The 17939-nt window shown below is 38.6% G+C and overlaps 1 protein-coding gene across 2 annotated transcripts in view; it reads left to right on the top strand.

The window, feature by feature from the left end:
* LOC149846269 (uncharacterized) overlaps window positions 1–17939 on the top strand; it is a 50932-nt gene that overhangs the window by 23577 nt on the left and 9416 nt on the right. For both annotated transcript variants that reach the window (XR_016430272.1, XM_089996277.1), the window contains exons 9-18: window positions 9697–9796; window positions 9884–9961; window positions 10914–10981; window positions 11105–11173; window positions 11261–11338; window positions 11416–11511; window positions 11931–12001; window positions 12459–12536; window positions 12663–12756; window positions 12880–12978. Coding sequence is in view for 1 of the 2 variants with exons in the window: in XM_089996277.1 (XP_089852403.1) it covers window positions 9697–9796; window positions 9884–9961; window positions 10914–10981; window positions 11105–11173; window positions 11261–11338; window positions 11416–11511; window positions 11931–12001; window positions 12459–12536; window positions 12663–12756; window positions 12880–12978 (831 nt within the window). In the remaining variant the exon portion in view is untranslated. The remainder of the gene's footprint in view (window positions 1–9696; window positions 9797–9883; window positions 9962–10913; window positions 10982–11104; window positions 11174–11260; window positions 11339–11415; window positions 11512–11930; window positions 12002–12458; window positions 12537–12662; window positions 12757–12879; window positions 12979–17939) is intronic.

Here is a 17939-nt window from a genome sequence, read left to right as displayed (position 1 = left end):
CTTCATCTACTTTGAGTTCATAAGGAGTTTGGTGGCACGTGAAATAGTGGAGTGCCTTAAAAAGCCACTCTCTTGGATTCTCTCCCTTGAAGGATGAAAGTTCAACCTTGATTTTGTGGACTCTTTGCGCATAGTTCCTATTGGCTATCCAATTAGGAACCTCTTGACCCTATTCTTCTTCTTGTTCTAGTTGCCCCATCATTGCTTCTTGGGCTTTCCTTGGCGTACTTTGCTCATGAGCTTGCCCCACAAAATTATTGACATTTTGTGTGAGTTGCATCATTAGCATTTCCAACCTATCCATGCGTGAATGTCTCATTTTATTTTTAACACATTTTTCTCATAAGTTCCGCATGAGTCTCCATGAAGAAGGAGCGTGTAATTCCTTCACGTCCTTGGTGAGAAGTAAACCCCTCATCGAGTCTAATGCCTTCATTGACTTTGATACTGTTAAATTGTATTACGAAACCTTGTAATCCTATATATTTTACATATATAAAGGATAATACATATATATATATTATCCATTTATATATGTAAAATATATATTTCCTTATTTTAATCATAGGGGTAGTTTAGTCATTTCCACTGTTTTACGCACATTCACTTTATGAATGTGATTGCAATTATTTTTTATTCTTTCTTTTCTTTTCTTTTTATTTCTTTTTATTTAAGTACCAAAAGGTACCTTGGGGGCCCCACTCAAATAGATGTTGGGCCCCTCCAACGGTCACATTTGTGACCGTTGGAGGGGCTCCAACGTCTATCAGTGGAGCCCCTCCAAGGCTCCTTTATTGTTGTTATAAATAGGGGTTCTCCCCTTTGTATTTCTTAAGGCTTTGAGTCAAAGCCCAAGTGTTCTTCAATAAAGCTTTTATTCTTTTATGCCTTTGTGCATTTGTGAGATTTAGTGAGTTGTGCTTTTGTGCAAAGTGTTGTAAGAGTGTTATTTGTGCATGTGTGCACGTGCTTGTCATCAAGAATGTTAAGGTCTTGATAATAGTATCTTGTTAAAGATACTTTCACATGGTATCAAAGCCTTGTTGGAGAAAAAAAGATCGTGTGGATTCTCCCCTTTTTGGTACCTCGAAAAGCGTGCTCTCAAAATTTTGAAGATTGGAGTGGATCCTCTTGTTCATCCAATATTTTAGAAGACTCTTCTATCAAGAAAGATCTAAAAATCCTTTGTGGTACGTATTCTTTTTCATCATCTCTCCTCTCTAATGGGTGTAAAAGACTCCCATTTTTCTCTCGGCTTCAAACTTAATGGGTTCAACTATCACGTTTGGGCCGGAAACATGGAGGCTCATATCAAAGGAAAAGGGCTTTGGGGCTATGTCTAAGGCTTGATTCTCGAACCGGAGTCAAAGATAACCTCAGTGGAGGAAGGAGAAATAAAAATCCTCCAAGGCGAAGAAAGAGCCAAGGCTCTTGAAGACTATGCTAAAAAGCATGAAGAATGGGAGATGAGGAATTTTAAAATCCTCTCATGGATTTTGTCATCCGTAGAAACAAGAGTTAACACCAATATTATCAAGTTTAAGAAGACTTCTCAAGCATGGGAGTACCTTGAGAAAATGTACATCTCTAGGGACTTGTCCCATAAGTATTACCTCCAAAAGAGGGCATTAACTCTTCATCAAGGGTAGATGACTATAAGAGAGTATTTTGCCGAACTCTCTTCTATTTGGGAAGAGTTTGCTATGCTCGAACCCAAGTGGAGTGGAGAAGCCATATTGCTTCGTCATAAACAATTGAAAGAAGATAGATTTTTCAATTTTTTGAATGGGCTTAGGCCCGAATTCGAACAAATTCGATATTCTCTTTTATCCGCTTTCACTTCCCCCTCTCTTGAAGATGTAATTACTAAACTAAGCGGGGAAGAAACTCGTGTGGGTATAAGAAAAAACAACCCAAGTGTTCTAGTTACACCTTTAAATAATGAAGAAAATGAAGGTGTAAATGCCATCTCAAGACCCAGGAGTAACTTAAGGACCTACAAGCCTCCTCACTTCAAGAATCAAAACTCAAATGGTCAAAGAGGGAAGAGAGATTATAACAAGTTTTTGTGCCACTTTTGTAAGGAACCGGGGCACATTAAGCCTATTTGCCCAAAGTAGAAAAAGTTACACCATGGCTACTACATCCCAACCTCAAAAGGAAGAGTTCTTGTCATCTTCAAATAGAGCTCTCTTATTACAACAAATCGTGGATACACTTAAACCTCTTCTAAAATGGGCTATTTCCGGAGCCGCCATGTCAAACTCCTCTCCTCCCGATAAGACCTCTTAGCTTTTAGATTCAGGTGCTTCTTTTCACATGACCTCAAGTATTAGCTCTTTTTTCAAATATTCAAAAAATTCCTCTCCTTCTTTTGTTTCAACCGCGGATGGAACATCCCTTGAAGTAAAAGGAATAGGAAATTTTGAAAAACAAGGTTTCTTTATTCCAAAAATTAGATTTTTACCAAAATTAAACTTAAATTTGCTTTCCGTTTCTAAACTCTCGGATCATGGATGTGATATAAAGTTCTCATATAACAAATGTTGAATACAGGATCACCGGTCCGGGAGATTGATTGGGGAAGACTCTAGGAAGGGAGATCTATACTATGTCGATTCTCTTCAAATTCCAAAAAACCCATTTTGTAATGTTGTCCAACAAAGGATATTAATGTGTGGCACAAGAGACTTAGACACCCAAATATTGTAAAAAATTTTCATTTACCTTTTGTTAAAAGTCTATGTAAAAGTGATTTCACTTGTAACGACTGTATACTTGGGAAAATGAAAAAATTGCCTTTTTGTCAAAGATCTATGTTTATAACTAAACCTTTTGAAATCATCCATTCAGATGTATGGGGACCGACACCTGTTCTATCAAAAGGAGGCTTCGCATATTATGTCATTTTTATTGACGACTACACGAGATACTGTTAGATTTATTTTCTTAAACACAAATATAAAGTTTTCTCGATTTTTAAAACCTATCATATGATGATTAAAAATCAATTTAATGAGAATCTAAAAATTTTTAGAACTGACTTTGGTGGAGAATACCTTTCAAACGAATTCAAAAATTATCTTGAAAGTCATGGTATTCTTCACCAAAGATCTTGTCCAAAAACCTCTCAACAGAATGGATTAGCCGAAAGGAAGCATAAACATATAATAGAGACAACTCGAACATTACTTGTTTTTCAAAACATCCCAAAAGGTTTTTGGGCTGAGGTAGCTTTAGCATCTGTCTACCTAATAAATCGGCTACATTCTAAAAATTTGAACAATATCTCGCCTTTCAAAAAATTATATACCAAAGAACCCGACTATAGTCGGTTGAGAATTTTCGGCTGTAAATGCTTCGTTCTTATTGACAAGAACGACAAACTTTTACCTAAAGCTATTGCCTGTGCTTTTCTCGGATATTCCGAAACCCCAAAAGAGTTTCGTTGTTATGATATTAAGAATGATAAACTATATGTCTCCGGAAATGTGAGTTTTCTGGAAGATGTTAATGGTTTTGAAAGGAGTGAACCCTTTGAAGAAAATATGGATTACTCTTTTTTATTTGAAATGTTAGCACATGATAATGATAGTGATGACGATGCCATTCATAATGAAGTCATTGATAAATAAGATGGTTCATCCCATCTCCTTGTCTCCCAACATAGTAATGAAGGAGCATTGAGAGATCCCATAACATATACCCATAGAGATAGAAACAGTTTTAGGAGTGCAATTGAAAAATACAGTGAACCTAGTAGTTCCAATCATGGTTGCCAGTTGAGGAAGCGGGAGCGGGAAGCGATACGGGAAGCGGGAGCGGGAAGCGGGGCACTTTCAAAATTTTAGGAAGCGGGGAAGCGTGGGACCACTTAGGACCGATTCGAGAAGTGTCTCGGAAGCGACCTAGGAAGCGTCTCAGAAGCGAGGGGGAAGCGAAAAAAATAAAAATAAAAAATAAAAAATACAAAAAATTGAAAAACAGGGGAAGCGAGGGAGAAGCGTGATGGGAAGCGCGCTTCCCATTAAAGGGAAGCGCGTCCCCCATTAAAGGGAAACGTGTCCCCCATTAAAGGGAAGCGTGCTTCCCAAAAAAGGGGGACGCTTCCCCCCACGCTTTGGAAGCGCGACGTTTCGCGCTTCCGAAGCGCGCTTTGGGGAAGCGCGCTTCCCCTTTTAGCTAGGCGCTTCCGGTAACCCTGGTTCCAATTCAACAAATGCTGAAAACCTACGTAGGACTGAGAGAAGCAGAAAGATGCCTTCTAGGTTTATTTCATATGATTCCTTTGCTCCTAAACATAGAGCCTGCCTTAGCACCATTCATTCCTATATAGAACCCAGAAACTTCGAAGAAGCCAAAAAGAATCATGAATGGCTAAAAGCAATGGAAGCTGAGCTTTCAGCTCTCAACAGGGCTAAGACATGGAATCATGATTGGCTGCTGCGTCCCATGTTCCTTTCATCAATAGGCACTCCATTCAAAATTTTTAATGTTACTTTTCTCTGTGGCCTTGGGAACACACACACATACAAGGCTTGCTGTTGAAGAAAGGTTGCCAGGTAGGCACCTTTTTCTAAAGTTCTTTTATGGGTTGAAGAAATTTGAATGAGGGCAAAGGTACAAAATTGACCTTGTATAAATCTTTTTTTGCATTTAATATCACAATAATACCATGATAATATCTTGACATATTAGAAAATACCAAAATTTTGAGAATCTCACGAGAATATCAGGATTAATGTATATTCTTAATTTATCATGAAAATATTGCAAGATTTCCAAAATCTCGGCGATATTTTTTACTCTGCTTGGAACTATGGTGGCTGAGTTTTGTCTCTCTCTGCAATGTCTTGCTTTTAATCCTTCCTCGAATTATGGTTGAGTTGCAAAATGAGCTTGTTTGAGGATATTTCAGTAAGTTGACCAACCTTGGAGGTGTATCATCTGGCTATTTTTATTTCAAGTTACTCGTTCTGACAAAAAATGATTGTCTATGTTTACTATCTGGGTTTAAACCAGAGTTACCGGAAACGTCCATGGGATAGGCGAAGCGCGCTTCGGAAGCGCGAAACGCGACGCTTCCGAAACGCGACGCTTCCGAAACGCGTGAGGAAGCGCATGTTTCATTAAGGAAGCACATCCCCCTTTAAAGGGAAGCGCTTCCCCCTTTAAAGGGGTACGCGTCCCCCTTTAAAGGGAGACACACTTCCCTTTAAAGGGGTACGCGTGTCCCTTTAATGGGGGACGCGTACCCTTTTAAAAGGGGACACTTTCAAGGTTATGACTAGTTTGCCCTTAAATATTTTTTTTGCACGTGTGATTTAAAAATCAACACGTGAATATGCCCTTTAACTAAGGGTAAAATTGGCATTTTACAAAACTCGTGAAAAAACAAAACCCTGAGGGCTTAGGGTTTTATTTTTTCACGCATCCGAGTCTCTCTCTCGAGTTTTCGGCGAGTTCCGAGTTCCAACGACCTCCGGCGACCTCCGACGACCTCCTCCCTACTTTTGGCGATGAATCCATTCAGGTACGCTCACTTCTCTTCTCTCACTCTATTTCTTCTTTCTCCTCTCTCTCACGCTCTCTGCTGGGTCCTCGGTGAAAAGGGGTCGGCATGGGTTTTCTATCAGACTTGCCGATGTGTTCCCCTTCATTCATGCTGACCCCAGGCTGGCTTTTTGGGAAGCTCATTCCCACCTTGCTAATGGCCATGCTGGTATGCCAACAACTAATCGGTCAGGTGGGATTGAGTTCCCACCTTGCTCTGCTGGCCTGCCAACAGTAATCGGTTAGGTGGGATTGAGTTCCCACCTTGCTAATGGCCATGCTGGCCTGCCAGCACTAATGAAACTTCGGCACATTTATGGCTGGTATTAGAGTATTGTGTTGGTGGAGATCTTATGACCCTGCTAAGACAGGTAGTTCTCTTCTCCTATTCCTATTTTCACCACAGAATTCCATAGAATTAAATATTCCATTAGCAAAGTTTTTTTATTATACTTCCTAGGTCCATGTCGTGCTTCATATTTTTTGCTCATGACCTTTTAATGGTCATTTTTTTTGTTGGAATAGGTAACAAGACACACAGATATGATTTATATTGATCCTCATATTGGACAAGAAAATCATGCCATTTCAGTTAATTTTTATTGCTAACATTCTCAGAAGATTCCCCCCTCTCTCTCTTGTCCTTTTTATTTCATGTAACTGATAACAAGAATATTTAATGTAGTTTTACATTTTGTAGTGGAAATTATATAGTTAATCTTGGCTCCAATTTTGGCCAAGTGAAACTCGGTGTGGCAGCCAGACAATAATATTGTACAGCATTGTGAATATTAATTTTGACCAAATGCATAAAATGTTTATATCCCCTATATATGGCCATATCCATGTGACATTGAGATAAATGTAATCTCATTGTCTCAGTAGTTTGTGGAAACAAGAGCTATTTAAATTTTGAAACACATGCCACGGGGTAACTTATTTGGTTTTAAATGTAAAGGCCTGTCAACAAGAATTTGATTTCATAATTTAAATGGTTGGGAATGTCAAAGATAATACCTATTTATGTAATTCATACTTAATAGTGTTACAAGTTGATGGGCCTTGGTTAAGCTGTCTATAGTTTAAACTTCAAACTTGGGACCAAGTCTTTTTTTAAACCACGTTTACCAAAACCCATCTTCTTCATTCATCCCTCTAGAATTTTCTAAGCATCAATAGCAGAAAGGTTAATCAAAACTATTTTCTAAGCCCCATTTTTTCATTTTTTTTTCGCTTCTCCCTCGCTTCTGGTTCGCTTCCTAGGTCTCTTCCGGTTCGCTTCCTAGGTTGCTTCCGAGACGGTTCGTAATTTTCTTCTAAGTGGTCCCACGCTTCCCCGCTTCCTAAATTTTTTAAAGTGCCTCGCTTCTCGCTCCCGCTTCCCGTATCGCTTCCCGCTCCCGCTTCCTTGACTGGTAACTATGAACTCGTTCCACAGTGATCATGCAACACATCAACAAAAGAAGTGGACGAGCAGTAAATGATGTGCACCAAGTGAAATGACGAAATCTGAAAAGAAGTCAAGTACTCATTGTTTCTGCGGATGAGCACTGCAAACTTGACATCTTCACAACTGCGTTGAAGCTTGGAGAAACCGCAAGGAAAACATGCACGTTGAAGCTCTGCCGCACAAAAAAGCTTATCCGCGATGCGTCCCAATCGCCGGTTATGCAATGAGCAGGCTTAGGCAACGCCCTATCCGAATCGATCAACACACGGTTGAACGATTGGCCTACGAGGTTTGGATCATCGGATACTCCACAATGTCACAAGGAGATCAAATGTAGAAAAGGCACCAAAAGAAACTCTCAAGTTCTATTAATTTTCCAAAGATGAAATACAATTCAAGGCATCGGCTATTTATAGGCTACAAGACTCAAAATCCTGCCAAACCAATACCGCCCAAACTATTGAGAACCCGCTTTGTTTTCCAACTGCATTTACCGCCCAAGCCAAGTGGTCCCGCCCAGGGTTACCGGAAGCGCCTAGCTAAAAGGGGAAGCGCGCTTCGGAAGCGCGGAACGTCGCGCTTCCGAAGCGTGGGGGGAAGCGTCCCCCTTTTTTGGGAAGCGCGTTTCCCTTTAATGGGGGACGCGTTTCCCTTTAATGGGAAGCACGCTTCCCATCACGCTTCCCCCTCGCTTCCCCTGTTTTTTTCAAATTTTTTGTATTTTTTATTTTTATTTTTTTCGCTTCCCCCTCGCTTCCGAGACGCTTCCTAGGTCGCTTCCGAGACGCTTCCTAGGTCGCTTCCGAGACACTTCCCGAATCGCTCCTAAGTGGTCCCACGCTTCCCTGCTTCCTAAAATTTTGAAAGTGCCTCGCTTCCCGCTCCCGCTTCCTCAACTGGCAACCATGGTCCCGCCCATTATGTGCCATGCATGCATTCTGTTGCGCTGCCTTGCTGCTGCGTCATGTCCGCTATGCCCTGCTGGCTGCGCTGTCTTGTCCGCTATGCCCTGCTGGCTGCGCCTGATTGGCTGCTGCGTCCCATGTTCCTTTCATCAATAGGCACTCCATTCAAAATTTTTAATGTTACTTTTCTCTGTGGCCTTGGGAACACACACACATACAAGGCTTGCTGCTGAAGAAAGGTTGCCAGGTAGGCACCTTTTTCTAAAGTTCTTTTATGGGTTGAAGAAATTTGAATGAGGGCAAAGGTACAAAATTGACCTTGTATAAATCTTTTTTTGCATTTAATATCACAATAATACCATGATAATATCTTGACATTAGAAAATACCAAGATTTTGAGAATCTCACGAGAATATCAGGATTAATGTATATTCTTAATTTATCATGAAAATATTGCAAGATTTCCAAAATCTCGGCGATATTTTTTACTCTGCTTGGAACTATGGTGGCTGAGTTTTGTCTCTCTCTGCAATGTCTTGCTTTTAATCCTTCCTCAAATTATGGTTGAGTTGCAAAATGAGCTTGTTTGAGGATATTTCAGTAAGTTGACCAACCTTGGAGGTGTATCATCTGGCTATTTTTATTTCAAGTTACTCGTTCTGACAAAAAATGATTGTCTATGTTTATTATCTGGGTTTAAACAACGAAAAGAGGGTTTATAGTTGCAGATTTCCCCCAGAATTGTTGAAATCTAGTTGCACGCAAGATATCATGTGTGGTAGTTCGTGAAAAGATGGAGATGGTTAAGGTGTTGATAGAAAGGCGGCACAACATTGTTTCAGTTGAGAAGAATTAATAAAAATAGGGCATGTTTTGAAAATGCCTAGTCAGCATGTGTTCTGGGTGGGATTTTGTTTCATACAGTTTCTGTTAGACAAATATCTCAAATGGTTTGAGGATCCAACATCATTGGCTGCCATAACTGATAATTGATGGGAAACAATGAAACTAATAATGAATCTTTGAAGCACTTTCAGTTTAAACTGCTAGCTTGCAGCACTTGATGGCTGCATATTACGTCTAAGCACAAATTCTGGATCTTTTCTTTGTTCATTGGATTTGTCTCTTTATTTATTAATGCCCCATGGTTTATTTAATGGGGTTCCAGTGTCACATGATGTGGCATACTTGTGATTTTTCAATTTCCTTGTTCATTTGTATTACCCATATGTGATGCCCACTTGGGGCAGGTTTCTAATATTAATAAAAGTTTCATGGCATTGACACCTCAACATAAAGAAACTTAGGGGCCATGATAGGTGTTCTTCATCATCTTCAACATCAAACATTGGATTTTCATTTGGATGATATCACCATTTTTTGTAGAAGTTATATCTGTACTCAAACACGTCCATGGTTTGCTAGAACTTGAAGATTCACATCCAAAACTGTATGAAAAATATATTGGTTGACTACAAACTGATTTTTCTTGGGAAGAAGCTTTATCCATTAGAAACATGCAACCGATTGACTAAGTGTGGTACAGTTGCCCTGGTCATGTACTAGCAAAATATGAGTGATGAGTGTGTTGCTCATTTTGTTTGAAAGGCTCAGGCAGGGTTAAAACTATTTTTATAGTATCTGACAATTTTATTTGATTAATTTTTGCATGATTTATATCAATACAATGGCAAGTGCCTTGGTTACAAGTGTATCGATTTGTAGTTTCTTTTCTCCCTTTTTCAAAAGCATCCGATCACTTCTAACTTTTCTTTGTCATTTTTGTAGAAGGATTTTTTCCAGAAGCTGATGGATCTGTTTAGAATATGTGAAGATCTTGATAATATTGAAGAGCTCCATTTGATATTCAAATTGGTTAAGGGGACAAGTTAGTAATCACATCATTTATTTGTCTGCAGTCTTCTTTGGCCTTTGTCAAATTAGCTGACAAAAGTAACTTAACTGTTTTTTACAGTTTTACTCAACAGCCTCTCAATCTTTGAGAGAATGTTCAGTGATGAATTTATCATGGACATCATTGGTGCTCTTGAATGTAGGTTCTTTCTCCAAATTTTAAAATTTATTGCTTTTTTTTTTGGTTTACTTTGGATACTTGTTTTTGTGGCAAGAAGAATCATGGAACTTTTAATGTTCTTAACCCTTCTGTGTCTTTTGAATGACTTTCTGACTTGATCTACAGAAATTCCTGCCAGTTTTTGGCTCTTTTCCATGACCTTGCTTTCAACATGGGTTACAATTTTGTAGCTATTGCTGCTTTGAAATTCTTTTTATGTGTTAATGCGTTTGTGAATTATAATGGTGTGATGAGGTGAAATTACAGTTTAATGCCCCTCTTAGGTGAGGAAGGTTTTTTTTGTAAGACTCTTGAAAATAATATCAAAAATCATATATAGAAAGCTTGTTGCATGAGGGCATTGAACTGGGTAGTTTGCAAGTTACCCGATTAAGTTCATTAGCAGCTCAGTTTGGTTCATTAAGATAGAGAATGTGTTATCTGCAGATACATATCATATTTATCAGTGCCTCAAGTTTCCGCCTTTTCTTCAGTTAAAAAAGGGAAAAAATTCTTGAGCTTGTCTCTTGGAGCTCAATTCCAACTTGAGCTGAGCGCTGCTGCTCAAGCCCATCGTTGATCAACTGAATCAAACTTGAATAGCTTGAGTTCGAGCTTGGTTTTAACTCTTGTTCAGTTCTGATATGGTTAACATTAATGGCACCATGGAACTATGGACATGTTGACTAATTTTGATTTTACCTATTTGGGGGCATTTTGGGCTTGTTGATTCTTCTTTATCTTCCTGTTTTCTTTTTACCCTTTATCATTGGTATTAGTGTTGCATTCTTGGCCCTTTTGTGATAGCTGTTATTGATATCTAATTGGCTCATTCAACGACATTTCAATCTCTATGAATCAATATCTTTTATTACATTGTTTGGTTTGTTTACCCGAATATGTGAACCGAAGCCCTTTTACTGGTATACAGATGATCCAGAGATTCCTAAGAGACAACCACATCGTGTTTTTCTGAAAGAACATGTGGTATTCAAGGAGGTAATTTATATGTATGTCTGCTTGTGGTTTGATGTTGTTATCTGGTCTTGGTACGTCTACAATTAAGTTTCAATTCTTATCTCCACAATATTCCAAACTCTCTTGGTTTGTCATTCGCAATAGGCTATCCCTATAAAATCTCCCTCAGTATTATCCAAGATACATCAGACTTACAGGATTGGTTACATCAAGGTAAATGCACTTTCCTATTAAGCAATTGTTTGTGATTTTTTTGGGGTGCTTTGTTTGACATCGCTAGGTTCTTTATGTAAATTTCAGGATGTCATTTTACCAAGGGTGTTGGATGAGGCGGTGGTGGCTAACCTCAATTCAATGATTCATTCCAATAATACTGTGGTGAGTTCATGGAATGTTAAGCCAAGATAATGACTTGCTAAATGGTTTCATTGTCTGACATGTTTTATGTTCTCCAGGTTGTATCTTTGTTGAAGGATGATAGCAAATTTATACAAGAACTGTTTTTCAGATTGACATTTCCAGCTACCACTGCAGATTCAAAGAAGAACTTGGTAAATTTGATCTGGTTTTTATTCATAGTTGCGTCGATTTAAGTTAGTTGTGCTACTGTTGAGAAAATCTTTTATGCTTTTAACAGTGTTTCCTTCAACCCACTGTATTTTGTGTAGCCAGCTAAATGAGCGGAAGCTATAATGCTGTTATAAAATTCTTTTAAAAAATTTCAGAAAGTTCCTGTCAAACCACTTAGCCCTTTTTTAATCTCATAATTTGGTAACATCTCCACTGTCATGGGTCTTCAACTTGTTTAAGCTTGATTTAATCCAAGAGGTCATATTTATGAACCATATGCTTCAGCAGTCTTCATCTGCATACTTGCAAAGTGGTGCATATATAAGTGGCTTTACCTGTCCTTGCTCTGTAATGACCAGCTGCTTTCTCTCCCCCCCCCCCCTAAAAAAACTCCTTCCAGGTGTCATTCTTGTATGAATTCTGTAGCTTGGGAAAAAGCTTGCAGCTGGTTCAACAGGTGCAGCTATTTAGGTAAGGGATTGAAGTGTTATTTGTTGTCTCTTTTTATAATTTAAGTCAGAACTATGTGAACTGGTGGTTATATATTTGATTGTGCTGATAATATTGTTTTCTGCATAGTTAACAATGCGCTGTTCAAACACATTCTTTTCTTGTCTGTCATATATATGCTTGTTCTTCTGGCTGTATTTTATTATATTAAAACAAATTTGACCCATATGCTTTGCCCTTTTTTCTTCACCATTTCTTGAGTCTTTTTGAATTTAAAATGTTTTAGTATGTCACTAAACTTCTGCCATTTCATGTATTGCTAACTATGGCTTCCAAATATATGAAATTTAATTATAGCTAATGCTGAAGGGTTTCTGATCAAGGAGAATATATTATTATTATTTTAATGACATTATCCAAGACTTATGCTGTTTCACCATGTTTTCATGGGATGTGGAAGTGATTTAGTCTCTTGCAGGGATCTTGTAAATGAAGGCGTGTTTGACATCATTGCTGGCATTTTGCAAAGTCGAGATAAGACACTTGTTTTGACTGGGTAATATTCATGTGTTATGTCTCATCATTATGACTCTTAAGCTAATCTCAGTCTCTATTTTATATTTCATGTCAAGTTCTTCATGTAAACTAAGTTATGTAATCTGAATGTTTGTTGTATATGCAGGACAGACATTCTTCTCATAATTCTGAACCATGACCCAAATCTTCTTAGGTCATATATCACTCAACAGGATGGAAACATCTTCCTTGGACTCTTGGTGTGTGTAGTTTCCTTTTTTTTTAAAGTTCTTGTTTTCTTTCCCATGAAAAGATGAGTTGGATGATTTTTTCTTGTCTCATTATCTTAATAATGTTTGACTGACATTCGAATTGCGCTGCAGGTCAGAGGTATGACAACAGACTTTGGGGAGGACATGCATTGCCAATTTCTTGAAATATTTCGCATATTGTTGGATCAATACTCTGTTGCTGCATCACAGGTGGAATTCTGATGCCCCTGATCTTCAAGTGACTAGATGTTGGACATGGTCCTGTTTCAGATTAGATTACATGTTGAATGCTCTTTTGATTTATCTTTTTCAGTTACTTGATATACTTTGACTTGTCAGACATTCAAATAATTTACCATTCTTTTGTGATTATTGGAGGTTTATCATGATTGTGTATCTATTATGTGGTCTCTAAGTGAAAGTATCACTAGGCTGTGTCCAGTTAGGAATTTGATGAAGGGCTTTGGGGGTCATTAAGGGTGCACATCAGGTCTGGTACCCGACCTGATAACAGTCTGGCTTGTGCCAGCATCTGAAGACCCAGCCCTACCCGATAAGATATTGGGTCGGGCTCGGTCATTGGTCCAGGCCCAAGTCAGGCTCTTATGGGCCCAATTAAACTTAACATATTTTTACTTTTTAGCCCATTACTTTTTAGGTCATATGGTGGGTTATGGATAATTAAATCCGAAGCCTGACCCATTAACTATGATACCCAACATGGCACTTTGGGTGCCATATTATTTTAGATATATAATATATATTTTCAGTATATATTTTAGATATATAATATATATTTTTCAGTGTATATTTAGCCGTGTCCCCATACCCACATTTTTTTGGAATCACTGTGTTGTACCCTTCGCACCCGTACCCGCACGGGCACCCCCGCACCCGTTCCCAGGTGACATAGTCCATTAATGAAGGTAATCCACTGTGAATGTGGAAAGGTAAAAGTTCTTATCTTTATATCCAATGAAGAGCTCCTCACCCTCTTCTCTCTTGGTCGATATGGGATGATTCCCATGAGGTTTCATTCATGCATGCTGCATGAGAAAAGCAAAGTTTTTCTTTTTATGGAAGCATTCCCATTCAATACTGTCATTAATGTTTCCTTTCTGGTAAAGGAACCTGACAAGGTCTTTTCCAAATATTAATTAAGGTGGATTAGTTCCATATTTACTAGGGAAGGGAAGCAAGCCTCATCCGAAACCTATAAGGATAACCCACCTTTCTTTGCACATTAATCCATGGATTGGCTTATTCAGGCTTATCTGGCCCGACCCGGTCCTAACTGTTAGAATCTGGTACTCCACCGTAAACCACAGGAGGAAGAGGAATAGAGAGGGAGGGAGGCGTCAGTGGCTGTAGAAAACCCAAAGTCAGGATCTGTCGTTTCTTTTGTTTCACTATATACACATACAATGTAATTAGGGCATTACATAAAGTGTGGAAATTACAACATGCCATTAATGAGCATGTGTTTAAATAAAACTAAAACAGATTGGGTCTGGATCCTGAGATCCAAGCCCAGTCGTGACATCTTTTCACCCTCCCTCAAGTTGTACATGGTTTTGAACCATGAACGACTTGCCTTTTAACATCCAAAATCTGTCCTTGATAAGTCCTTTTGTAAACAAGTCAGCAACTTGATCAACAGTCCGAACGTATTCTGGTTCAATTTCCTTCTCTTTGACCTTCTGTCTTACAAAATGTTGATCAATTTCAAAATGCTTGGCACGACTGTGGTAGATAGGATTAAATGACATGTTGATAGCACTTTGATTATCACACAAGAGAATGCTTTTAGAAATCGATTCTCTTACTTCTGTCAAGAGGTGTCTGATCCATGTTACTTCAGTTGTAGTAACTGCCATTGATCTATATTCAATTTCTGTGCTTGACCTGGCTATGGCCTTTTATTTCCTACTGCTCCAGGAGACAAGATTTAGGCCAATGAAAACATAGTATCCTGAGACTGATTTACGCTCATCTGGATCTTCTGCCCAATTTGCATCTGTGTAATTAAGAAGTTCATGCATGTGATGGCCATGCATACTCTTTCTGTATAGAAGTCCATCTCCAATAGTTTTCTTCAAATATCGAAGAATGCGTTTAACAACTTCTATATGTCCAATATGCGGCTCATGCATGAACTGAGACACCTGATTGACCGAATAGACAATGTCAGGCCGAGTGAAGGTAAGATACTAAAGCATTCCTACTACCCTGCGATATCCTGTAGGGTCCGCATACAAATCTCCATCTTGGGAACTGAGTTTTTGATGAAGTACACTAGGTGTGCTTAGAGGCTTGCAATCTGTCATACCTGCCTTGCTAAGAACATCAACAATATACTTATGTCGAGCGAGTGTCATGCCTTCAGGAGTCCTATCAACTTCTACTCCAAGAAAGTATCGTAGTTTACCAAGATCCTTCATCTTAAATCTATTGTTCAAAAGTTCTTTGACCTGTTCAATATGTTCATTAGAGTTACCTGTAATGATAATGTCATCAACATATATCAATAACAGGGTAACTATATCCTTGCATTTGAATATGAAAAGAGAATGGTCAAGAAGAGACCGATTAAAGCCATATTTTTCTACTTCAAGGGAGAAACTGTCAAACCAAGATCGAGATGCCTGCTTCAGACCATATATAGCTCTATTTAACCTGCACACGTATTCTTTGGAATTCTCTTCGGCATACCCAGTGGGTTGCTCTATGTATACTTCTTCCTTCAGAGTTCCATGGAGAAATGCATTTTTTACATCCAGTTGACTGAGAGCTCACTGGTGCTCAACAACCAATGATAATATGATGCGGATAGTGCCCATTTTCACGACTGGACTGAAGGTCTCATCATAGTCTTGTCCTTGCTCCTGTGTGAAGCTTTTGGCAACCAGTCTAGCCTTGTATTGCTCGATAGTACCATCCGACTTATACTTTATCTTATACACCCACTTTGAACCAACCACATTTCGATTGTATGGTCTCTTCGTTCATAGCTTCAATCCATCTTTTAGAATTTATTGCTTGATAAAACGTGGTGGGTTGATCTTCTTTGCCCAAAGAGGTTAAGAAAAGTTGAAAATCCATTGTGAAGTTCTCATAGTTAACCCACTTATCAATAGGATGTCGAGGCCGGGTAGACCTTCTGTGAACAGATTATTGAATAGAAACAGAGGGAGAATTCAACTCTTGATTAGAGTTGGGGAATATCTCCTTCCCACGTCGAGAGTAAACAATGTTTTTATACCTTTCGGGGGCCAATGATGGTTCAGAGATCACACTTTCCTGAGTTCTTTGTGCAACAGTAGTCACATTTTCCTCATCTCTTTGATTACAGTCTGAAGGAAAAACACCGTCAATGCTAGAAAAAAGGTCTGAGTTCAACCAAGGGTGATAAATTTCAATTTCAGGAGGAGTGTCAACATTATGACCAAAATTTGATTCATTAAACACAACATTTCTGGATCCTGCTCACGGGATCATAGCATTTGTATCCTTTGTAATCATCAGCATATCCCACAAATCTGCATTGTAAGCCCTTATCCTGAAACTTGTGTCGCATTGAACTATCAACATGAACATAACATACACACCCAAATACACGCAAATCATGATAATTTGGATGCACACCATACGAAGAGAAATGGGGTGATTTGTTTTCCAATATATTTATGGGCAATTGATTTATGACATAGACTGCTATTTGAAAGGCCTCTGCCCAGAAGGTAACTTGTAGATTACTATCATGCATCATGCTCATTGCACTTTCAACAATATGGCGATGCTTTCGTTCAACAATTTCATTCTGTTGAGGTGTATGGGGACAATACACCTGCCTACTTATTCCATTTGTCTGGAAGAAATTAATAAAGTCATTTGAAGAGAACTCACCCCCTCCATCACATTGGAAACAAGTAATATTTTCAGAGAATTTATTTTGAACAAAGGAATGAAAATTCTGAAACAATTTGAAGATTTCAGATTTACTTTTCATAAAGAAGATCCATGTATATTGAGAATAGCTATCAACAAAAATGAGATAATATCTAGTGTCAGACATGGAAGGAACTGGAGCCGGACCCCAAACATCAGAACATATAATTTCAAATGGTCTTGAAGCTCTTTTATTAATGAAATGAAATGAAATGGAAGAACATGACTCTTACACTGAAGACAACTAGAATATTTTTTATTATCGACACTTAAATTCAGACTTAACTTGGGAATAAGATTGCTTGATACAAGCTTATCAATAAAACAACTACTACAATGACCCAGACGACCATGCCAAAGATTCGGCTCAATACATTTAGAAATATTAAGAATACTCTCAAGAGAAACTGAAGATGATGTGAGCTTCAAGATGGAATCAACAGTTTGAACACGAGAGAAAGGATCCTCTTGGAACACGTACATATTTCCTTATCATTTTCCTTCAGCGAACGTTTTCCTCATGAGAAGATCCTTAACATAAAAAGAAAAAGGAGTAAACTCAACTGAAGCATTAATGTCATCGACAAGCTTAGAGGCTGAAACAATATTTTTCTTAATATTAGGAGCATGAATGACATTTGAAAGAGCAAGGGACGAGTTGGACATAGGAATTACATCATTTTCAATGTGCGAAATATGGTAATGAGACTCATCTCCGGTGACAATACTATTTCTACCAACATAAGGAACAAGGTTTAGGAGCTTACCAGCATCACCAGTGACATGAGTGGTTGCACCAGAATCAACATACCAAGTACCTTGATCATTCTGTTTGATGTTCAATTCAGCCAAGACAGATAATAACTCTTTGACTTCTCCAGTATTCTTCAATGTATCTGTGCCTTTTCTTGTCTCCAATGGTTTTCCTCTATTTTGCGGGTTATGCCAGCAATTTTCTTTGATGTACCCCCTTTTGTTGCAGAAAAAACAAGTAGGTATTGTCTTTTGCCTTTGTAGATTAGGAGCCATACTGGGAGTAGGTAATATTCCATGAGCTCCTTGTCCATTCTTCTCTTGACCTCCCCTTTCCCGAGATTCATACCTGCCACGTGCTCGACCATAAGTAACTCCTGTGGCAAGAACATCGTGTGCTCCAATGGGGTTGTGACTACCTTTAGAGAATCCCTTCAAGGTCATCTCATGCTGTAAGAGCTTAGCACGAA

Source organism: Nuphar pumila, chromosome 2 (assembly GCF_984573655.1).
Source record: "Nuphar pumila chromosome 2, dmNupPumi1.hap1.1, whole genome shotgun sequence".
Classification (NCBI taxonomy): Eukaryota; Viridiplantae; Streptophyta; class Magnoliopsida; order Nymphaeales; family Nymphaeaceae; genus Nuphar; species Nuphar pumila.
This window is presented reverse-complemented; position numbering and strand designations above follow the sequence as displayed.